The 10,815-nt window shown below is 42.7% G+C and overlaps 1 protein-coding gene across 1 annotated transcript; it reads left to right on the top strand.

Annotated features, from left to right (window-relative positions):
* Window positions 1-82: 82 nt before the first annotated feature.
* LOC134161941 (E3 ubiquitin-protein ligase rnf213-alpha-like) lies at window positions 83-9,984 on the top strand. Its single transcript, XM_062615304.1, has 10 exons — window positions 83-176; window positions 1,696-1,811; window positions 5,106-5,234; window positions 5,934-5,998; window positions 6,429-6,570; window positions 7,800-7,941; window positions 8,167-8,340; window positions 9,002-9,135; window positions 9,344-9,501; window positions 9,699-9,984. The coding sequence occupies exons 3-10, from the start codon at window positions 5,114-5,116 to the stop codon at window positions 9,909-9,911; spliced, it is 1,149 nt and encodes a 382-aa protein (XP_062471288.1). The 5' UTR covers window positions 83-176; window positions 1,696-1,811; window positions 5,106-5,113; the 3' UTR covers window positions 9,912-9,984.
* Window positions 9,985-10,815: the final 831 nt, after the last annotated feature.

The following is a 10,815-nucleotide window of genomic DNA, read 5'->3' as shown; positions in this document are numbered from 1 at the left end:
TATAGAGGGGGAGCAGTGGGAGTGAAGAACAAAGGTGTTTTATGAATAGAGCAATAACAGACCATTTCATTGTCTGCAGGGATTTTTTTTGAACAATCATCAGAAGAGAAACTACTCCTCATCCAGTTTCACTTTGATGAGCCACAGAGCAGCAAAAGACTTTTAGCTTGTGCCAAGTAAACATCCTTCCTTATTTCTTCTTTTCTTCTGTATTTCTTTCATCAGGTGCAAAAAGAAAGATGTAGAGGCCAGATAGCCATGGGATATAACACTAGTTTTAGTGACCTGTTCAGTGAAGTTATTGCAAATGTTCTCATACATCTTTATGCACATACCTGTGTCTGTGCGCTCATGCCTAAGTTCTGTAGCTGAAATTTTCAAGCCCGTGTCTGTTAAGATATTAAGATAAAACATTCCTAACATCTCAGCTTTCATTTGTCCAAAAGAACATCGCCTTCATTCTGGCAGCATGATTCATATGAAACAGATCGCCTTGAGTGCATCACATAGCATGTACAGGACAACCAGGTGATCAGGCCCAGTCAGCATGGGTTTATGAAAGGCAGGTCCTGCTTGACCAATCTGATCTTCTACAACAAGGCAACCTGCTTAGTGGATGAGGGAAGGCTGTGGATGTTGTCTACCTGGACTTTAATCAAGCCTTTGACACTGTTTCACATCCTTCCCACATTAAAACCAACTGCCAGCAGGGTTGACTCACACAGCACAAGCTACTCCAAATAGGGCAAGCACCAGATTACTTTTTTCCCTTTAGTCATCAAACCAAAGGACTTAAATTGACATCTAGTGCCATTTAAGACATCCTAGAGACCCAAGATACGTCTCAGAGCTGTCTGATAAGACTTCACTGATAGGGCTTTCAGGAGACTTAAGCCCTTCTGGGCACCAGTGAGGGCTGAAGTAATTGACAATAGCATTATATGAGGTTGGTCTCCAGCCCTTGAAGTATGTTAGTGACATCCTCTCCCAGCCAAACACATCCTCTTGCAATATGATCCCACTTACCACCTTTGCCACTCTCCCACATTTCCTGTTCACATGTTTTTTTCACCATCTCAGCTACTGTGTATGTTGTCTTCTGAAATGCTGAAGTCTTGGGTGGATTTGTGCTTCTCTAGAGAGAAGCTTGAACTTTTCTGGTTCTGTTTCTAGGAAAGCTATGCTGGGTTTTGGCCTGTTTCCCAGCAAGTCCTGCATTGGTCTGTATCGTGGCTTTTGTTGTCTAATTTGTCTATGTTTGCAGCAGATCATGCTCCTGGCATTCTCATGATTGCCAGAAATAACATGATTGGGTAGAGACCCATACATACAACAAAACAAATTCAGATTAAAATAAAGATTCCATATTTAGCAGAAAGGGAAAATTATTGTGAAAAAGCTTGATGAAGTATGTGACTGAGTCATTGCTTGGAGAGGGTGTAGGAGAGATATATGAGCATGGATCTTGAGGTAGCCAGAACCATCTTGGATCTTGGCCTTGCCAGAGCAGGTCTGCACTGGACTGAGCTGAGCTTCTCTCTCCTCTTTCCACCACTGCAGTACCACCATGCTTCAAGCTGCTAGTCTTTCTAAAAGCTCTGCCTGAGCCCTGGAAAGGCAGAGCATGGCTTTGGGAGACTCTTTGCCGAACTGACAGAGATAATGGGTTTTTTAGCCTTTCTGTCCTGATTCTAGGTACTGTATCATAGATGAGAAAAGGAAATCAACAGGCACAGGCCCATCACATGTTGTGCTGGCCACTAAAGTCCCACGAGTCCTGGGAGGCTGCAGCTACCTGGCATTTGGCAGTGGTAAGGTTGAAATTTTTTTAATATTTTGGACCAGAGAGAAAGTGGGTGGGAGAGGTTGTGCAAGGGCAAGAAGAAGGATTTGAGGAAGCTATAGACCAAATAGCTTTGCACTGATCCCTAGAAAGATGATACATCAAATAATCCTGGAAACCCTTTCCAAACACATGAAAAACAGTAAGCCAACATGGATTTATGAATTGCAAATCAAGTCCAACCAACCTGATATCCTATGATGAGATGAGTGGCTTGGTGGATGAAGAGAGAATGGTGGATGGTGTTTATCTTGACTTCAGAAAGGCTTTTGACTCTATCTCCCATAACATTCTCACTGACAAACTGGTGAATTATGGACTAGATAAATGGACAGTGAGTTAGACTGACAAGTAGGTGAACTGCTGCACTTAAGAGCCTTTGCTCAACAGTACAAAGTCCAGCTGGAGGCCAGTCACTAGTGGTGTTACCTCAAGGATCAATACTGGGGCCAGTACTGTTTAACGTCTTAATTAATGACGCAGATGATGGGACAGAGTATACCTTCAGTAAGTATGATGATGATACAAAACTGGGAGGAGAGGCTAATACACCAGAAGGTCCTGCTGCAAAGGGACCTGTACAGGCTGGACTAATGGGTTGACAGGAGCCTCATGAAGTGTGAATTCCTGCATTTGTTGAGAAATACCCCCAGGCACCAGTATAGGCTGGTAGCTGAACAGCTGGAAAGAGGCTTTGTAGAGAAGGACCTGGTGGTCCTGGTGGACATCAAGTTTGACACAAGCTAGCAATGTGTCCTTGTGGCAAAGAAAGACAACATAGCCTTTGTTAGGCAGAGTACCATTAGAAGGTCAAGGAAGGTGATTATTCCTCACTACTCAGCACTGGTGAGGCCATACCTGGACTACGATGTTCATTTCTCTGCTTCCCAGTATCGAAGAGACATGGATATATTGGAGCAAGCTCAGTAAAGGGCCATGAATCACAGAATCACAGAATCCTAAGGGTTGGAAGGGACCTCAAAAGATCATCTAGTCCAATGCTCCTGCAAGAGCAGGGTAACCTAGAGTACATCACACAGGAACTTGTCCAGGCGGGCCTTGAATCTCTCCAACGTAGGAGGCTCCACAACCCCCCTGGGCAACCTGTTCCAGTGATCTGTCACTCTCACAGTAAAGAAATTTTTCCTGATGTTCACATGGAACCTCCTATGCTCCAGTTTACACCCATTGCCCCTTGTCCTGTCACTGGACATCACTGAAAAAAAACTAGCTCCATCATCCTGACACTCACCCTTTACATATTTGTAGACATTGATGAGGTCACCCCTCAGTCTCCTCCAAGCTAAAGAGTCCCAGCTCCCTCAGCCTCTCCTCATAAGAGAGATGTTCCATTCCCTTAATCATCTTTGTGGCTCTGAGCTGGACTCTTTCAAGCAATTCCCTGTCCTTCTTGAACTGTGGGGCCCAGAACTGGACACAATATTCCAGATGCGGCCTCACCAAGGCAGAGTAGAGGGGGAGGAGAACCTCTCTTGACCTACTAACCACACCCTTTCTAATGCACCCTAGGATGCCATTGGCCTTCTTGGCCACAAGGGCACATTGTTGGCTCATGGTCATTCTCCTATCCACCAGGACCCCCAGGTCCCTTTCCCCTTCACTACTGTCCAGCAGGTCAGCCCCCAACCTGTACTGGTACATGGGGTTGTTCCTGCCCAGATGCAGGACTCTACACTTGCCCTTGTTGAATTTCATCAAGTTTCTCCCTGCCCAACTCTCCAGCCTGTCCAGGTCTCGCTGAATGGCAACACAGCCCTCTGGTGTGTCAGCCACTCCTCCCAGTTTAGTATCATCAGCAAACTTGCTGAGGGTACATTCAGTTCCCTCATCCAGGTCGTTGATGAAAATATTAAACAGCACTGGTCCCAGCACCGACCCCTGAGGGACTCCACTAGTCACAGACCTCCAGCTAGATTCTGCCTCATTAACCACAACTCTGCCTTCTTCCTTCCAACCAGTTCTTGATCCACCTCGCTACCTGATCATCAAGCCCACACTTCCTTAGCTTATCTGTGAGGATGCTGTGGGAGACAGTATCAAATGCCTTACTGAAATCAAGAAAAACCACATCTACCGCTCTACCATCATCAATCCACCTAGTTACTTCCTCATAGAAGGCTATAAGGTTGGTCAAACATGACTTCCCCTTGGTAAAGCCAAGGACAGTAGAACCGCATGTGAGTACAAACCAAGGCCTAGAGTAGGTTGGGGTTTTTTATTTATGCATCGCTTCATCTTGCACATTGCAAACCATGGAACAGGGGAAACAAAATGAGTGTTTTAATGATCTGTCCTGGTGCCTGTCTAGGCCAGCAGGGAGGGAGGTCCCAAAAGAGAGAGGACTAGGTTTGGTCAGAGCCAGTTCTGCTCTCCATGCACCCCATGTTGTGTGTTCTCAGAATCTATATTGAAACATCCAGATTTTTGCGTGACCTTTGATGGAGATCTTGACAGAAAAATCCGAGGCAGAGGTCACTTTATACTCCCATGATTATTTTGGAGTCCAGTGCCACACAACTAATTTCTACATAGAATTGATACAAATTATTTGTGCAGGTGATGTGGTGTCTTGATAGAAAACTGTGGCTACAGCAAAATGGAAAGGGTCTGGTTTTCCAGTATCAAAATCCTTACATGTGCATTTGGAAATTATTCTTTCCAGCATATGAAAAGACTTTCACTGTGGTCCATGACTTGCTCTTCTTTGAGGTCCTGATTAAGGTACTGGAGCACCTTTGATATGAGACTGAGAGATCTGAGACAGTTCAGACTGGAGAAGAGAAGGCTTGTGGGATCTTAGCGCTATGTATACATATATGATGAGAGGGCATGAAGAAAATGGAGACGCCACACTTCAGTGGTGTCCCATGACAAGACAAGAGGCAATGGGCACAAACTGAAACACAAGAAATTCCATTCAAAGAGAATGTTGAAGGTGGCAAACATCTTTTGGATTATAGAATCATTTTCTTCCCTAATTAATGGATGAGAATGACAGGGCATTTGTGCCCATTAGCACTAAGAAAATAGAGAGGGGGCAACAGAATAATTTAGAGCAAAAAGAAGCAGGAGGTAGTAAACCTTCCATCTCTCAATATCTTATCAAGGTTGCTGGTTGGTCAGGGCAGCCAAAGTTTGTTGATTTTTCTGGATGGGTGTGGTGCACCAAGAAGAGTAGGTCAATTGTTCACAGCAGTTAAGTCCAACACTACTATTTCTGTCATGCTTACTGCTTCCCCAGGTGAATGGATGTCAGTCCACTTGGATGATCTGATGCCATCAGACAACTTTACAGCCAACCTAGGCCATCTCAGCAAAATGACTATTGCTGAGATTTTCATGACCACTTTACATGAGCATCTCCCAACAGGTAACCTGCCATTTGCTTTTTACCCACTACCTTCACAGCTCTGTCCCTTCCTTTGTGTCCCATTTACTCCATCTACAGCTTTACGTATAGCTACATCAAGTGGTCCATGGAGGCATTGTCTCTGGGTCTCAACAGGACTTACTGTACTTGCTGTTTCTGAAGTCCTCACAGCATTGCATTATTTTTTCTTTCTGGTCTGAAAGCTGTGACTATAAGGTAGCAGGGTACCGAAGTCAGTTCTTCAGTTGCAATAGCAAATTGGCTGAAGTGCTGTCGCATTTAGCATACAGTGGACATACACTTACCCTCTTTGATTCCCATCAAGTCTTTGTGCTAGCCTTACCCAAAAAAAAACCTCTAAATATTCCTGATTTGATGAGTTCAAAGCCAACTCAATACATCCCTGCTATTGTTTTCAGGATGTATGGGTAAAGGGAGACAGGAGCAGTTGGGGTGAACTCCACTTCCTGTCCTGACACATCTGTATTTCCTCTGGGGTGCCAATTAAAACAAAGATCTGGTTACTGGGTAATTCACCCCAGAGGGATCAAAGCCCAGGCTGAAATCTGTGAGAGAGACAGCTTTTCAACCTTTTGTTGATTGCTGAGAGACTCCAGATGCTTGCTTTGGATGGAGTTACCTATTTTTCAGGTTTCTATATTTTTTGCAACGGATTCTTATAAGTTACTGTGATTTCAGGTTCTCAAGAGGAATCTGCTGCACTTGAAGATCCAGCCAAGTCCAATCTTTACCCAGAAGGAAATGTATGATTTATTTCTTTTTTCTAATTTCAGCTGCCTGGCATTATACAGGAGGTGGTTTAGGAAACAATGGTTTTCATAGGGATATAGGGATGCAAGTTACGCTGGTCTCTGGTTTGGATAGTACATTTGCCACATGAAAAAGTAGTTGCAGGTCTTTGTGAGTGAAGTTCTCCCCATCCTCTGACAGACCAGCACAAGGCAAGAGTAGACACATATAAGACTTTTGTGAAATTTGGCAAAGCATTAAATCCTTCCCTACTTCTCATTCCTTTGCCAGGGCTTTTAGCACTTCTCTACAATGTTGGGACTTACTTACTATAGATGGGATGGAAAAATAGATATGTGCCTGGGGTTCCATTTTGTCAGGGCAAGTAGGAATTGCAACAAAGTGTTAGGCAATATACTGAGCTCCAGTCTTCTCCATTCACAGCTCCTCAGCATGGATTCTATGATCAAACAGAGCATCCAGAAAGCTGTAATCCAGCTGGAAGACAAGACAGACAACAGTCGGCATGCCACTGAAAGAATCATGATCATTCACAACTTGCTTTTCCAGGACAGTAGAACCACATGTGAGTACAAACCAAGGCCTAGAGTAGGTTGGGGTTTTTTATTTGTGCATCGCTTCATCTTGCACATTGCAAACCATGGAACAGGGGAAACAAAATGAGTGTTTTAATGATCTGTTCTGGTGCCTGTCTAGGCCAGCAGGGAGGGAGGTCCCAAAAGAGAGAGGACTAGGTTTGGTCAGAGCCAGTTCTGCTCTCCATGCACCCCATGTTGTGTGTTCTCAGAATCTATATTGAAACATCCAGATTTTTGCGTGACCTTTGATGGAGATCTTGACAGAAAAATCCGAGGCAGAGGTCACTTTATACTCCCATGATTATTTTGGAGTCCAGTGCCACACAACTAATTTCTACATAGAATTGATACAAATTATTTGTGCAGGTGATGTGGTGTCTTGATAGAAAACTGTGGCTGCAGCAAAATGGAAAGGGTCTGGTTTTCCAATATCAAAATCCTTACATGTGCATTTGGAAATTATTCTTTCCAGCATATGAAAAGACTTTTTCACTGTGGTCCATGACTTGCTCTTCTTTGAGCAATAGGTTCCTGTCAGGTGCCTAGGATGTTTATTAATGACTGAAAAAAATAAGAGACTATGTACCACTTTAACAATGTGGTGGGTCTGGGAAGTCCTTGTGGTCATATGGCAAAACCAGAATACTGTACTAAATTTGGACTATAATAAAATGTCCCTCATGAAAATACATTTTCTTGTGATTGCAAAGTGACACCATTCCTCATGCAATGCAGGATGAATTTAGCTTGTGGCTTTATCAGTATGGAAAGGGAAACAATTCCATCAATTTTATTTTATATTGATACCAGTGCTATACAGATAAGAACAGGATGTCAGCTTTTCTGCAGCACTGTGACTATTCTTGTGGCATACAATACTAAATATTTCTCCATATCGATTTGAATATCAGAGTATTTATACACCAAAGAACCTAATTCATGCAATATTTAAAAGACTGAGACAGGGAGAAGGGGATTTTCTTTCCTCAATCAAAAATGGAGTCTTTAATAAGTGCTGCCCCAAAATCAACTTGTTAGATATAAAGAGAGAAATAAAGAGAGGAGATTAGGGTAGAATATAAAGTCCCTGGATTTTATTGTGGAGGAAAAGCAAGAACTTTTATAGAGGTCATTTCCTATGACTGGCTTTACTTTGACTGAAAACTTTGAATGGAAACTCATTTAAATGTTTCAATAAGCATTGTTTTATAATTAGTTTCTAGTCATTTCATGAGAGTGCTGAAAAGGAGAATCTGCCTCCTCCTACAAGAACGTGAGAAAATAAGTCTTGAGCCAAGGGAGTGGGTTTTCCACAGAGCTGTCTCCAGCAAGTTCATCCTTGAAGACACTTCATTCAGGTAGTGTTCACACATTTTACCTGTGCAACCCTTTCCAAATTCTAACCGATCTGTTTCCGAGTGTTAAAAGAGCTGTGTTTTTGTAAAGCAACTTAATGGGGCTCAGACATGACAACCAGGAAGAATATTGCTATCTGGTATACAGGAGTAGATGTGAGTTTCTGATGAATAGAGGATTAGTAAGGTATGAGGAAAACACTTGACAGGCCATGTTATCATTTCTAGGCATGCTCTCTGGATGCATTTAGAAGACATCGTGGCCAATCTATTTGCTCAAATTCTCGCAGTGGTGGATGCAAACAATAACCTGGATCACCTCTCTCCACTGTCTCTGTTCTCAGAAATGTGGCTTCAGATGTTCAAAGAAGAATCATTCTTGAGAATTAAATATACCAGCAAGTAAGAGACTTGGTGGAAAAAATACAGTATGTACATTAGGAGAAAAAGAACATGCTTTCATAATGCACCCTCTGGAGAAGGAAATGGTAAAACAAGGCTGAAGTTAAGATAGATAAACTCACACAGCTCATAACTTATCTGTGTTAAGTCCTCTGTGTCATGACATTGGAATCAGAACCTTCCAGTTGTCTTAAACCTTCAGCAACTCAGGAACATTAGTAAGGAACCCTTGGAACAGTGATTGACCCAGTGTAAACTTTGAAACAATAAGTCCAGAATTTTAAAACTTGAATCTTAGCTCCTTCAGATCAGAGCAGATGAATCTCCTCCCCAGCACAAAATGCATTTGGTATACAACTATCACATTTTAACTTACTCTGAACAGCAGCTGTTGTCAGAGACAAGAGAGTTGTTGTCTGACTCACTTGCCTTTCCTCTGCTGCAGTCTTTTTTTCTGCCTTCAGCTCCAAGTGGCAGGAACATCTTCTGTTCGTGCATTGTTTTCAGTACTGCTGAGTTTTTTACAAACCATCTTTATGTGCTTTTTAACCTTTTAAGCAGAACATATGTCAGTGGCAGTCAGAATTTTTTTCTGTGATGCTTCAGTTCTGTACACACAGAGTGTATGACATGATGATTGCTTCATTCTGTCTTGTTTAAGGAAACAAGATGCTAAGATTTCTGTGTTGTCAACGACTGAAGATCCCAACACATCTGTGTTTTGCCAGTTCCCATTCAGTTGGGTTTTGAAGGCCTACCTGGAGGAACTATGGGAGAGAGTCTATAATATGAAAGGTAACATCAGACTTTTCAAGCAGGTATTGTTTAACCCAGGGAAGCTGATCTCCAAAGTTTCCCACAGTAGTCAAAGGTTGTGGTAGGAGCAACCATAGCAGTTCTGTTCCCCACACAACCATATTGACCTAGAATATCTTATTTTCACTCTTGTTTTCCTGTCAGCTTCTGTTTTCTGATTACCTGATATCTCTGTCCTTTCCTCTAGGTCATCCAAAAGTGCCTATGAAGGAACCAGCTAAATTGTTCCAAGAGCTGATCAAGAATGTGTTGATACCAGATGGAAGTAATCCAGAGATGATGCAGTGTTACACTAATGATTTTCTAAGGATGAATTTTCCTGGGCAAGATCTTTCTGTCTATGAGGTAAATGGGGTTTCATGGAGTACAAGCTTTAAATGGCACCGGCTTGAGTCATAGGGCTACAGATACCTAGGGTTCCAAGAACTGGGGGAAATTTTGATGGAGAAATTTGACTAGACTGCTTCAGCAATGCTGAATGACATCCTCAGTGCCCTGCTGTTGTTTTGGAGCAGAAATAACACTTTTTGTTTCATCTGCAGGTTCTGTCAAAAGCTCTCCTAGTCAACGCAAAACAGCTCTGCTCCTCTGTGGGGCAGGAGGAGGTAAGCTTTTCCCCCATTTGGCTTCATATGGAATATTTCTACCTACGAGAGGAGTATCAACTCTTTGTTCAGTTGGTAAAAATTGATGAGTCTGTAATAAGAGAGCTACAAAACATGTATGAGAAGGATCCACCAGAAATGGTAAGCTAAAAGGAATCTACACTGTGTAGAAAAATATTATACATCCTTTTTCTTGTGTTATCCTGGGTATGACATTCATCCGTTCTTAGACATTCAGACCTTTTAGGTGGTGATCATAGAATTTAATTTCTGGGGTAAGGGTCCAAGTCTGGATTCAGATACTGTAGCCTACATGTCTACAGTATGTGCCTATATCTGCAGTGGTCGTCTGATCTACTGTCTGATCTCTCTCTGATCTGACAGTGAAAACATGGGCTACAGAGACAGTGGAGAGTGACTCATGACTGAAGGGGGAGGTGCCGTTCAGTTGCCCATAAGCAGGCATCTACTGACATTTCAGATGCTGATTGGCCTCCAGCTCCTGCCGCCATAGGGCGTTTGTCTCCTGTAGGTTGTGTGCCCTATATGCCAGTTCTGTATAGATGTCTCAGACATCCAAAGGCATTTCAGCTGACAGCAGAGACCTACAATATAGCAACTGGATCCCACCTAAGTATCTAAGTCTTTCCAAAGAACAATTCATTCAACAACCTTAAACATCTCTCTGTGAAATGGAAGAATTGTTCTTTGGAAATACCTGTTTCTCTCTCCTGGACATCAAGAGGACTGAAGGCAACAAGCTTAGAAGCTTAGAGCTCAGAGTTTCCCTGTGGAGGGAAACAAGTGCTCTGGTTCATGTATTCAAACAGTATACAAGATACAAGTGCAACACAGAGTTACACTATGGTACAATTATGGTTTCTGTACAGTTCTCACTTTCCTACCTAATAAATTCCTACTACGGTATTTCTTGCTGTGTGCACCAACCTAAGGTTTTCAGAGAATTCCCCATCATAGCCTTCAAAGCCTTTTTTTTTTTCACCAAGGTGCAGTGGGGCTATGCCAACTATAAAAGCAATTTTTTTCCTTCTCT

Source organism: Pezoporus occidentalis, unplaced genomic scaffold (genome assembly GCF_034315485.1).
Source record: "Pezoporus occidentalis ecotype Australia unplaced genomic scaffold, CSIRO_AGI_Poc_V1 ctg18, whole genome shotgun sequence".
NCBI lineage: Eukaryota > Metazoa > Chordata > Aves > Psittaciformes > Psittacidae > Pezoporus > Pezoporus occidentalis.
The sequence above is the reverse complement of the archived record's forward strand: the minus strand, read 5'-3'. Positions and strand labels throughout refer to the sequence as shown.